We start from the raw sequence: 14,150 nt of genomic DNA on the forward strand, positions 1-14,150 counted from the left end.
CTCCAATAATGAACCATGGTTTGTTCTTTTTTGAGTTTGACAGCCAGGATTCCAACAGACCATGGAACCTAGTAAAGTCAAATTAAGGTGGTCTGTATAGGGGAGAGAGGGTAACAATGAAACACATTTTTTCTACAATTTAATTTTGATGATAATACTTGTTATTTGTGTAACCAAAAGTGATACATAGTGCCACTCTGTTGTTAACTAATACATATATTTTTTCCAGCTGGTAAAATTCACGGGAAATAAATTTTTTTGGATAATAAACAGTCGGTGGTAAAATGTATCAGTGTGCCCTATGGGTAGGAACTATGAAACACGATGTCGTCTATAGTGAAATATTCTACTTATAAATTTTATTCTTTTGTTTTAACGAAGAATGATCCTAACGGTTTGAATTAAAGTCATATTGAGGCGAAAATCGTTTGTTTACGAAAGAATCCACTATATCATCGCGTAACATGGAACCACCATATATGCATATTAGCTGCAATCCTGAAATAAGAGACAATTTCTACAAAACTTGCCCAAATTTACTAATTTTGCACAATATGAGTAGTATTTACTGTGGAAAATCGGAACCCATTCACATTTTGAGACAGACCACAAAAACAAAAAAAATCACTGTTCCCCATACGCCATCGTTCCACAGTTACCCAATGGGTCTATTCATGAAAATTGTGAAATTACACAGAACCATGAGAAGTTACCAAAAAACTTTGTTCGCTGCAAATGTTGAGCATAAAATTTGCTATAAATAGCAATAGACTAAACATTTATTCAATGAATGGTAACTCATAAAGGTGGAATAATGTTTTTCATTGCAAATTTACTCTGGCTATCACAAAACAAACAAATATCCATTAAAAGAGATACAGTTATCAGATCTCTTCCAAAATATAGCAACACGTGTAAAGAATTAAAAATCGTGAAATATGAAGGAATGAGACGATTCTGATCATGCATTATGATTTTATTGCGAATGTTTCATAGTTCCTGCTGATCCACTGTTACCCTCTCTCCCCTACACCTATGATGTCAGCATAGTATCCAACAGCATTAAGCTCAATATGAATAGTATGTAATCCATTGATAACGTCATTTTTGATTATGTTTTGTCCTATTTTCCACTTCGTCTATTATAAACTCTCCAGATAGAGACGAGGATCGGACAGTGGCCAAGGAGGACACAGACCAGTCTGGCGGAGCAACCGGTGGGTTGAAGGTCTCCGAGAACAAAACAAGAGGAACAGGAAGAACTCATAACTTAAGCGGAGCGGCGAAGAAACGCTATGGGTGGCTGCTGAGAAACGGCCACAAACACACTGAAGCGCTAGAATTGGCAAAAATCCCAATAGGGAAGGCACCATCTAAGCGACAGCGTTCGACGGACACGGAGTCGCCGAACAACAGTCGGTGCAGGAAGGAACCGCAACCGAAAAAGATCAAGAATCAGGATCCTAGACAGACACTGGAAACTGAGCAGCGCCCAACATTCAACAAAATAGCCAAGTCGTACTCGATGGCCATCTTTCCGGTTGGGCACCCTGCAAATACCCTCAGCCATGAACAACTGAATGCTACTCGATGCGCGCTGATCGATAGCGTCGTGGAGCAGAGCTCAAGCAATACGAGACCCAAGTTTGGGAAGTGCACCTACAAACAAGGGTATCTCGAAATCTTCTGTGTAGACAAAGATACAGCTAAGTGGCTGAAGGATGCAACAGCTGTAATCAAGCCCTGGGAAGGCGCTTCATTGGAAGCTGTTGAAGCGTCGCAGATTTCAAAACAAGCGCTTTACATCGGGTATTTCCCCGACAGCATCGACAGGTCCGATGGGAACATCCTCCGCCTGGTGCAGAATCAGAACGACAATTTCTACACAGAACGCTGAAAGGTCGTGAAGAGAACTACGGTCCTCCAAATGGTAGAGCTCCTGTTGGTGGTAGATGAGGCTTCAGTGAAACTGATAACCTCCCAACACAACCAGGGCCGGCGGATAGCGTGGGTAGTATGGGTAATACTACCCACTCGAAAATAACCGAGTGGGTAATTACCCACTCGAAATTTTGGACATTTTCGTAAATTTGAAATTTGCCACGTATGTACGTATCGGGCACACATTTGAAAATATCGATGCACAACAACTTCATTTACACAAACACACTGCAAGTGATTTAATGTAAATGTAATGCAAGCGTGTGTATTGCGAAAATGAGACAAATCCCTATTCTATTACCCTCACCTTATGCTTACTACCCACTCGTGCTAAAAGTGTAACGCCGGCCCTGAACACAACAAGCTGAACTACGTATTCGGAATGGCTAGAATGCGCCAGCTGAAGGGGGGCCCGACCATCGCCAAACGTGAAAGTTCTAGGCAAGCATGGTCTGTAAAAGCTCCTATGGGTGACCCAACACGGAGCACCTCACAACGGACTTGTGGACTGATCATAGCAAGCCTGCAGCAACGGTAACGAGTGCATCGGCGGCAGCCCGTCTTACGAGCAAAACACAAAAGCACTCTACTGTATGCGGCTCACGAACTGATACGCAAGGTAGAGATGGTTGGGTTCGGGTTTTTGGACCCGAAACCCGGACCCGACCCGAACCCGACGGGTTTCGGGTCAGGATCGGGTTCTGTAAATTTAAGCTTCTCGGGTTCGGGTCGGGTTCTGGGTTTTCAAATTTGAAATTCTCGGGATCGGGTCGGGTCCGGGTTTATGAAAGCTTGGATTTTCGGGCTCGGGTCGGGTTCGGGTTTTTCAAATTAGAAATTATCGGGGTCGGGTCGGGTTCGGGTTTTGAACAAAACAACCCATCCATTTCATGACACTGTTTGCGTCTATACACAAAACGCAGTCTTTTGTATACTTCGTAATACGAATGTATGACACATATAACCGTACCAAATGTTAGCACCTCTGAATCGCTAGAATTCGTCGTATTTTCTGGTGCTCAAATACTGTATTTCTCCATTCTTGCATAAAATTCCGTCTCTTCAGATTCGCAAACTACCTGAATTATTTAATTTTTTAAACGAACATTCATGAAAGATCATTCAACAATACGCGTTTCACATCTAAAATCTCTTTGAGTATTATTTTTCATGATAATTAGTAATAAACAAAGTCAACAGGAATTTATCGGAAAATATCGGTTCAACTTTCTATAATGGAAAATAAATTTCGACAGGTACTTTAAAACCGATACTTACCCACTGAGACGTCCAAAAAATTGTTTCAAAATCGTTCAACACGGGTCCAACGATGGACGTTCGTAGAACGGTTATTTGGACGTTGTCCAAATTGGTCCAACGAACGTCCTTCATTGGACGATTTTGAAACCAACCATTCTTAGAGGGTAGGCCGCGGCGACTTTTTCTCTACGTAAACGGTTTTGTGGGGTACATTCGTACCCCAGAACTAAAATCGCTCTAGTAGGTCTAATTTTTATTAAATTTATAATAAAATTGGATAGTTTTATTCTGAAATCGTTCGTAAAGTAACCTGTTTAAAAATATTCGTGTTTTGACTATTTAAGTATGTAATATTTCATGTTGTATAGAACAAGTCTTTAAAATACGTCAAAATTCCCTTGTTTCTTCATATTGCTATAACTCCGGTAGTTTCAAATCGATTTTGATCTTTTATACGACGTTGTAAAGCTTATTAAATTTCCTTTTGAACAATTTTTTTCCAAAACCGGTCAGAAAGTATATTTATTCCGATACTTTTTTGAAAACCAAACGCCAACACAAATGTTAAAAATACAGCAATATGCAGTAACAGAGATGAAACAGGAAGGCGTCGAAGGAATAGGTAGAGCCGGTGCATTGTACGTGTATAGATTTAGATCATATTCACGAATGTGTTTTGACTCTTTCATCCGCAAAAGCAAATATTACGATCCCGATCCAAACGCATTTTCTAGTTACTTTGCTATAGTGCTTTGTTATACCAAATAACAGATACTATTATTCAGCAGAGTTGGAACTTATACAATTTTACACAAGTTTCTCGCTTACTATGTATCTATATTTTACTTTTAAAAAAATATATATTTTTTTTTTGAATTGTGTACATATGACAAAACACTAACGCTAACGGTTTTATGGGGTACATTTGTATCCCAAACAAACTTTAATCAAGCACTGTTAAATTGGTCAAATGAAACAAATAGGTTGTACCTACCTTCACGGAAGTTTAATAATCAAATTGGTTTATGATAAAGATTTCTCGCAATTAAAATAACGGAAAAATAAGGATTTGGACTCTTTGTTCCATCAGACCTAAACCTAGCTTCACTTCCGCCAGGTTTCGTCGTTCATGACACCCATATGGTGATGGGATAATAGCACCATTATCAAATCAGTGGTACATATATGATACAAGCACTTTCTGTCAGATTGTTCCCGGGCTGAGCTGTTGCATGATCCGGCTTCCTTCATGAAAATACATGTATTTCCACGAACTTAACGAAATGATCGCAAAAATTTTGTGTGTTCTGTTGAAGCAATTACCGGATTTTTAAAATTTTGGAGTCGTTCCGAGAGCTCCATTGGAGATGTCGAAGCATCTCTATTGGCGCGCATACCGTATAATCTGAACCATAAAATAACTTAGATACCCAATCATAGATCGTCCTAACGCTAATGATGGGACATCAAGAACACGTCAGAAAATGATTGATACCCTTCGATGCAGGTTTGACCGTTCCAACCAGTAACGTGGGTGACGTCATGTAAACTGTCGAATACGAATTGCCAATTGTCATAGCTTAATTTAATACATATAATAAATTATACGATACTGCCTTGCAGGAATGGTTTCTGATAAAAAATCAGAAATTTTGGTTAATTACAACGGGCAAGGTTGTTGGAAACTGTGACCATTAAGCTTTCTGTTTCCCCATGAGTTGGCCGCCGATTTAACTTAATTTCCGGTTAAGATATCAACGATTTATCAAGTTTCTCAGCACGTTACAAATTTGACGTTCAATAATAGTAAATATAAATGCGGATTCTACTCGGCAGTGATTTGTTTTTCCATATGCAGATAGAACCCAATGCGTATGGTGCTACTTCAGATTCGAGTGATTCTACTATTCTTAGATGAGTCAAGGGTCCAGGTCGGGTGCCTAGAATTAAAAATCTTCGAGATCTTTGGTTGATTCTCCGTATTAGCATGTTGGATCGGATCGGGCTTCTCAAATTTTAAATTTTCGGGTTCGGGTCGGGTTCGGGTTTTACAAAATTTTCATTCTCGGGTCGGGTTCGGGTTTTACAAAATTTTCATTCTCGGGTACGGGTCGGGTTCGGGTTTTTAAGTTTTAAAATCTTCAGGCTCGGGTCGGGTTCGGGTTTTTTTCAAATTTTATAATTTCGGGCTCGGGTCGGGTTCGGGTTTTTAAATTTTCATGCGCTCGGGTTCGGGTCGGGTTCGGGTTTGAAAAAATTGAAACCCGACCATCTGCAAGGAGAGGATCGAAAACCCCCTGCAGACGAAGGTGCGCAAACGGCAAGAGCCGAAGCAAATACTGGGCCAAAAAATGCCACTAGAACGTTGAACAGCACACAGCTTGTGACTAGCCGTCGGTACAATGAAGGAGGCGAAGAATTGGCCCCAAAAAACGACGGTAAAGTAACACCCAAAAAATGAGCAGCATTCGCAAAAAAAGTTTTCATGTCGTCGCTGTTGTGCTATCTTATGACAAACGCCATTTTGGGGTAAACTGAGTTGGATAAGGCACATTACTTGTCTATAATCTCTACAAAGTTGCGTTTACATAATTTTGACATTCTGCTTGGTTGCTGAGATAATGCGAGAAACGTGTTGAGAAATTTTTATTTTTTTCGTTCAAATTACTGTGTCTGGGGATTGGCTCAAATTATCTTGATGTACAAGACAATGACTGGGCAGTGCGTAAGCCTCTCGTACCTGAAGGCATAAAATAGACCCCACTTGCGGTCCTTAGCTTCCTGCCCAGTAACTCCTAGCCCTGGCCTCCTCGTGGCGTCGACTGGGATACGAGTAACCTTAGTGAAGATCGGGTAACCAACCCCGGTGGGAACTTTGGTCGTATGCTGGCAGGGAAGGGGGGGTTACCCTTCTTCGGAAGGTGTAAACCTGTCCTGGTGCCCAGGTGGGACCTTAAGCAGTCCTGGCACGATGGCCCACCGGCGAGACAGGTGGTTGGCGTAGGCCCTATAAGCCACCCCTTAAAAAACCCACATAACGAACAATACAGAAGAGAATACGACCCAGAACAATCGGCAACGACCCAGGCGACGAATAAAGGATCACGATTGGAAACTCGGAACATGGAACTGCAGATCGCTCGGCTTCGCAGGATGTGACAGGATAATCTACGACGAGCTACACCCCCGCAACTTCGATATCGTGGCGCTGCAGGAACTTTGCTGGACGGGACAGAAGGTGTGGAAAAGCGGGCATCGAGCGGCTACCTTCTACCAGAGCTGTGGTACAACCAACGAGCTGGGAACCGGCTTCATAGTGCTGGGCAAGATGCGCCAACGTGTGATCGGGTGGCAGCCGATCAACGCAAGGATGTGCAAGTTGAGGATCAAAGGCCGTTTCTTCAACTACAGCATCATCAACGTGCACTGCCCACACGAAGGGAGACCCGACGACGAGAAAGAAGCGTTCTACATGCAGCTGGAGCAGACATACGACGGTTGCCCTCTGCGAGACGTGAAAATTGTCATCGGCGACATGAACGCACAGGTAGGAAGGGAGGCAATGTACAGACCGGTGATCGGGCCCAACAGCCTGCATTCCGTATCAAATGACAACGGCCAACGATGTGTGAACTTCGCAGCCTCCCGTGGAATGGTAGTCCGAAGCACCTTCTTCCCTCGCAAAGATATCCACAAAGTCACCTGGAGATCACCGGACCAAGTAACAAAAAATCAAATCGACCACGTTTTACTCGACGGTAGATTCTTCTCGGACATCACAAACGTCCGCACTTATCGCAGTGCGAATATAGATACGGACCACCACCTGGTTGCAGTATGCTTGCGCTCAAAACTTTCGACAGTGCTTAGCTCTCGTCGAAGCCGAACGCCGCGGCTAAACATCGAGCGGCTACAAGATGGCAGAGTGGCTCAAGAATACGCGCAGCAGTTGGAAGTGGCACTACCAACGGAAGAGCAGCTAGGCGCAGTTGCCCTTGAAGATGGCTGGAGAGATATCCGATCCGCCATAGGTAGCACCGCAGCCACTGCACTAGGTACGGTGGGCCCGGACCGAAGAAGCGACTGGTACGACGGCGAATGCGAGCAGTTAGTCGTAGAGAAGAATGCAGCATGGGCGAGAATGCTGCAACACCGCACGAGGGCGAACGAGGCGCGATATAAACAGGCACGGAACAGGCAGAACTCGGTTTTCCGGACCAAAAAGCGCCAGCAGGAAGACCGAGATCGCGAAGCGATGGAGCATCTGTACCGCGCTAAAGACACACGGAAATTCTACGAGAAGTTGAACCGCTCGCGAAGGGGCCACGTACCACAGGCCGACATGTGCAGAGATACAAACGGGAATCTTCTCACGGACCAGTGTGAGGTGATCCAGAGGTGGCGGCAGCACTACGAAGAACACCTGAACGGCGATGCAGCAGACGACGAGGATGGCACGGTAACGCATCTGGGAGCGCGCGCGGAAGACATTACACTACCGGCTCCGGATCTCCAAGAAATCCAGGAGGAGATTAGCCGGCTCAAAAATAATAAAGCCGCTGGGGTTGACCAAATACCAAGCGAGCTACTAAAACACGGTGGCGAGCCACTGGCTAAAGCGCTGCACTGGGTGATTACCAAGATTTGGGAGGAGGAGATTTTACCGGAGGAGTGGATGGAAGGTGTCGTGTGTCCTATCTACAAAAAAGGCGACAAGCTGGATTGCTGTAATTACCGAGCAATCACCCTGCTGAACGCCGCCTACAAGGTACTCTCCCAAATACTATGCCGTCGACTATCACCAATTGCAAGAGAGTTCGTGGGGCAGTACCAGGCGGGTTTCATGAGCGAACGATCTACCACGGACCAGGTGTTCGCTCTTCGTCAAGTACTGCAGAAATGCCGCGAGTACAATGTGCCCACACATCATTTGTTCATCGACTTCAAAGCCGCATACGACACTATCGATCGAGATCAGCTATGGCAGATTATGCACGAGTACGGATTCCCGGACAAACTGACGCGATTAGTGAAGGCGACGATGGATCGGGTGATGTGCGTAGTACGTGTCTCAGGGACGCTCTCGAGTCCCTTCGAATCACGCAGAGGGTTACGGCAAGGTGATGGTCTCTCGTGTCTGTTATTCAACATCGCGCTGGAAGGTGTAATAAGAAGAGCAGGGATCGACACGAGTGGTACGATTTTCACAAAGTCCGTTCAGCTACTTGGCTTCGCCGATGACGTTGATATTATTGCACGAAACTTTGAGAAGATGGAGGAAGCCTACATCAGACTGAAAAGAGAAGCCAAGCGCGTCGGACTTGCCATCAACACGTCGAAGACAAAGTACATGATAGGAAGAGGTTCACGAGAAGAGAATGAGAACCGCCCGCTTCGAGTTTGCATCGGTGGCGACGAAATCGAGGTGGTTGAAGAGTTCGTGTACTTGGGCTCACTGGTGACTGCCGACAATGATACCAGCAGAGAGATTCGTAGACGCATCGTGGCAGGAAATCGTGCTTACTTTGGCCTCCGCAAGACACTTCGGTCGAACAGAATTCGCCGTCGCACGAAGTTGACCATCTACAAGACGCTGATTAGACCGGTAGTTCTCTACGGGCACGAGACCTGGACCATGCTCGTGGAGGACCAACGCGCACTTGGTGTCTTCGAACGGAAAGTGCTGCGTACCATCTACGGTGAAGTGCAGATGGAAGACGGAACATGGAGACGGCGAATGAACCATGAGTTGCATCAGCTGTTGGGGGAGCCGCCCATCTGCCATACCGTGAAAATCGGACGACTACGGTGGGCCGGGCACGTAGCCAGAATGTCGGACAATAGCCCGGTGAAAACGGTTCTCAATTGCAATCCGACCGGTACAAGAAGACGTGGCGCGCAGCGAGCACGATGGATCGACCAGGTGGAAGACGATTTACGGACCCTTCGCAGACTGCGTGGCTGGCGACGCGCGGCCATGGACCGAGTGGAATGGAGGAATCTATTGTATACGGCACAGGCCACTTCGGCCTTAATCTGTTAATAAATAGAGTTGGATACGCCACATAACTTGTCTAAATAATCTCTACAAAGTTGCGTTTACAGAATTTTGACGTTCTGCTTGGTTGCTGAGATAATGCGAGAAACGAGTTGAGAAATTTTTAATTTTTCGTTCAAATGACTGTGTCTTTGGATTGGCTCAAATTATCTTGATGTACAAGATGTTTTTATATGTAAAACTATCTGAGAAACACAATGGCATAATCATTTTCCAAACAAAAATACACGAATTGTGAGAAAAATGCAATTTAAGTTTTAAACTGGAAATATAGCATATTTGGCAACACTGTAACCAAAAATAATTATTTTTTCTAGAATCCCAGACTTATTTCGTTCAGAATGCATCTCACCGATTGTTTACAGACCAAATGAAGCCAAAGATATGAATAAAAGTTAATAATTGATGATTTTTTTCTATGTAAAATTTTTCATGCACGATTATGCCACGCCATAAAAATTTTGTCATCAATACACACCTATGACACGTGTGAGTGCGACTTTTGTTTACATTTCTAGTAAAAACTCGCAACATAGTCAACCAATTTTCGTAATATTTAAGAGATTAATTCAGAATACATCAATTGTCTTCTTTGAATTGTTTATACCATTAATAAGTTTCAAGATATTCAATCTCAAACTTCAAAACTCGTTTTTCTCGAAATGTGCAAAATGGCGCTTGTCCTAAGATAGCACAACAGCGACGATATCTCACTATGCTTTCCACGTATCCAAAATTCAGTTTCCAACGAGAATTGCAATTAGAAATAAAATTCCCATCGGTTAATCGACAAAATAGAATAGATTTAATTATTTTTTTCTCTTTAAGCGACTTTCCGTGTAACCATGTCGGTCCACGTTTTGGAATCTTTTCGGACGTACGGCATGCCTCTGAAGGAACGCCTCTCTGCTTTGTAAATGCTTCTCGTAAATTCGCCACGATTCTGATGACTGGTGGGCTTAACCCTCTACTAACACTAACTACTCTACTAACTAGTTCGTATTGTTTTAGTTGTGTTCATGGTTTCATAAATCGCGAAAAATTCTGCTTGATTTGATTAAAAGTTGCAATGGGATTCAAATAGTACAATGGAAGACAGATCAGTTAGGTGAAATTTTCATTGCGTCATACACGATGTGAGAGACCCGTCGGTCGTGAGACCGGAGTCCTTGAATAAACAAACAATAAACAATATTTTGCTCAACTCTGCACGATCTTCCGCTGACAATTTGTGAATGTGCTAGCGTTTTTTTGGTGAGCGCTAATTTAATTTTGAATTACTTCCGGTGTGATGACGGAGCATTCTTAATAGTATAGAAGGTTAGAAAGAAGTTCGTCGCACTTGTGTGTGCTAAAGAACGGAGCAGGATTGTTCGTTTCAGGGGTAAACGGTCCAATCTGCCTGCACACTAAAGTTTATTGCGAAACACGTGTACTTGGGCGTGTAATATTTCCGAGGTGAACGATCACAGAAATGTTCCAATTAGGAACGGTTCATGCTTGCGTCAATTTGTCAATCGTTCTTTATTCTGCCAAGCGTTAAAGGTAGATCTGAACAGGAGTTAAATGATTTAGTGCTTAGTATACTAAATTTTTAATAATAGTATCTTTGTAGTAGCTAGAATCCACTATGTCCAGATAGCCTAGATACTATATTTTGCATTCGATCCTAGGAAAATTTTCTGTTTCTGGTTCGATCAGTTGACAGCTGAGACATTACAACAATCAAACATTTTGTTAGAATTTAAACTGTATTTTTTACGGAATTGTTTTACTGTAAGTTTTTTTCTCACTTCAACTCTGAAAATCTTGATCTTGAAAACTTTTAAAACAAAAATATGTAAAAAGTAAAATGTTCATGGAAAATAAATTTATATTTTGGTAAAAATCATTTTCAAACTCTCATAGAAGAGTATACTTCATAGATCTACGCACTGAATGCAACAAAATGAAAAACACACTGGGAAAATCAATACTCTTGTTACTCAATTGACACACTCAACCGTGATTGCAAAAAATGTGTACTTCAATTTACGCAGCAATCTGTAACCAGTTTCGTCGCGGTCGCGTTGCCAAACCGGTCATCCCAGCAGCAACAGCTTGGAGAGACTTCGGCTTCCTCAAGGTTTTATCAATAATGTCACACTTTGCAATTGACGGTGGAATTTTAATTGACTCATATCTTCTGCGTCATTGCTAGGAGTTCGAAAGCGTCGGCCTAATCATCACTTGCGCAATGCAACCGATTACTGTTTGAATCAGTCTCTCGATTCACCCAAGTCACACTTGAAAAAACATCCAACAAATTTTGCCAATGTCGTTGGATGTTTTTTCAACGGCGGCGGCGTTCGTCGTTGGCACTGGCCATCGCCTGTTGCTAAGTACTCTCTCTCTCTCCATTGACCGCTGACAGAAGCCAGCCAACCGAGCGAAGTGGATTTCATTCATAAAAATTCAACGCGTTGCTGCTGCTATGATGTCATATTAATACATATTTACACCACCAGCCGGTCCGATGGCCATTGGAAATTCTCCGATTGAAGTAGTTTGCCTTGTTGTCATCTAGCGACATGTATAAATTTATTAGTAAGTAGTTTGGAGCGCCCACGTACCACCGACTGGGGGCGATTTATTTAGTGAAAAGCAGTTCAATGATCATCTCCTTGAATTAAATAAGAGTCTTGCGAGTGACAGCGATCCGAGTGTTTGATGGAGGTTTGATGTCGCGATTGATTTGCTCGTGCGTGGAGTGGTACGGATGTGGACTAGGCAAGATTTTTTCTTTCTGTTTATTATGGATTATGAAGCTGGAAATAGTCAAATATGGTTGAACGGATGAAGCAACATGTCCATCTATAGAGAATTGATTTTTTTCACACAAATTTTTGTTTATTTCCTATTGTGTTTAGTGTCATTTACATGTGTACATGTGATCAGCCCCTTGGTTTTCCATCTTTGTTCTTCCTTGTTAATTTGCTGCTTGGTTAGTTTTGGAATTTGTTTCTTGTTTGGCCTTTTAATTGTACTGGTACCTTTAATTGATTTTTTTCCGATCGTCGCCAGATGTAATAACTGGGTAGCTGTCTTCATGCCTCTTCCCGTAAGTATCCCTGCATTGTCGCTTAAGGCTAGTTTACAGTTTGGAAAACGTGTCACGGGATTTGGGTCCCTGTGTATTTTAAATGGAGCTCGGGATTTCAAATCCCGTGACGGGAAATAAGTCTACACAAAAATGACAGTTTTCCTGAAGTGTAAACCCAACCGCGGGAAACATCACGGGATTTTAAAACTCTCCACACAGAAATCCGTCCGGGAACAATTCAACACAAATTGTTTCCGACGGGGAATATAATATTTTTATAAAGTTTACAATTCGCTGCAAGTTTGATACTGTTTGTATTTTTAAGAAGCAGCAGAGTTTTTGGTTTGACAGTTTGGAGAGATCTCGGCGGGAAATTTTCCCTGATCAAATCCCGACGCAAATCCCGTGCGAAATCCCGCGATCCATTTCCCGAACTGTAAACTAGCCTTTACTCGTTGCGTTGCTAACCGTTCCCGCTACCTATCTCTACTCTCCACCTCGTCATCGTTCCCTCGTGCTTAGTCTCCAATCTGTCAAAATACTCAAGTCAATCAATAGTCCAGGTGAGCATAATTTGCGTCTGCTAATAATGTGCACGTTAACCCTTTCATGCCCAACTTTTTTCTAGCGCTTGTAGGGTTTCAAAACTATTTTTTCTTGAAAACGGTGAGATCAAGAAACACGAAAAGTCTATTTTCATAAAGATAGGTGTTTCCCTTGCAGTGCTAGAAGCTGTTCAATTTTTACCTTCCAATGCTCAATACAATTCTCCAAGAATATTTACAATAGTCCAATTGCATGGAAAACGTAGCCAACGACAGTCTAAATTGATAAGTTTTATCAGTTTTAAATAATATTGCACCATAACGAAGGTATATGAAAAAATCATTTTCCGTTGTAAACTGTCCCTGGCAGCACTGCTCCATCGGAATCCAATCAGACTAATTGCAATAATTTCAGTTCTAGTGCTGATCCTTGTAGCTGTTACTACTCAAATGGAAGGCAATAGTCACATTCATTAGCCTTACTTGTTTCTGTGAGCAAATCTTGCCTCAATCAAAAGTTTAGCTATTTAAAAAACGTTGTCCACAAACAACATGGGCATGAATGGGTTAAAACCCTACATCCTTACCTTTCCTTAAAACGACAGTGAACAACGAAGCGATATTAGTAGAATACAAAATCCTGCAATCGAGCTGGTTCCGTTCTAGTTCGTTTAGATCTTCCTGTTGATGGTGGGTCCTTGACTGTGTCCCTTGTTCAGTGATCTGATTGATCCAAATCATTCTCATTTAACTCGCTGCCGGATTCATCGAATTCTGCTATCTCTCTTGGAATGACCTTAAATGAGCTGCGCTTCTTCTGTACTCTTTACCCGAGGAAGAAGCACGAATGGTTACATCTGTTCCTTTCATTTCCGTTACCACATATTTTTCAGGAGAAAAAACAGAACTCAACATGTTGTCTTTCTTAACACGTTTGGCTACGACATGATCACCAACTTCGATGTTACTTGGGTTAGCCCTACGACGGCGGTTGGCATACACTCTCCCCTTTTCTTTTTGAATTTTGTGATCTCGCACTTCTTCATCACAATCCACGGTTAAAAGAATACAGGGTAATTTCGTACGTAATCGTCGTCCAAATATTAATTCCGCTTGTGCTTTTCCTGTCGTATGATGTACTGCTGAATGATACGTTAGTAGATATTCCCGTAGTTCCTTTCGCCAATTATGGACCAGTTCTTGTGCGACTCGGAGCCGCTTTAGTATAAAGCGGTTTTGTCGCTCCATCTCCCCATTCATTTGG

General features: G+C 42.7%; 1 protein-coding gene across 1 annotated transcript; it reads left to right on the forward strand.

Moving 5' to 3' along the window:
- Nucleotides 1–1,126: 1,126 nt before the first annotated feature.
- LOC131679670 (uncharacterized) lies at nucleotides 1,127–2,632 on the forward strand (the record flags this gene model as incomplete). The annotated part of the gene is made up of 1 exon (XM_058960403.1): nucleotides 1,127–2,632. A coding segment is annotated over one exon (771 nt), but the record flags the coding sequence as incomplete, so codon positions are not given.
- Between the last annotated feature and the right edge of the window lie 11,518 nt (nucleotides 2,633–14,150).

Source organism: Topomyia yanbarensis, chromosome 2, assembly GCF_030247195.1.
Source record: "Topomyia yanbarensis strain Yona2022 chromosome 2, ASM3024719v1, whole genome shotgun sequence".
Classification (NCBI taxonomy): domain Eukaryota; kingdom Metazoa; phylum Arthropoda; class Insecta; order Diptera; family Culicidae; genus Topomyia; species Topomyia yanbarensis.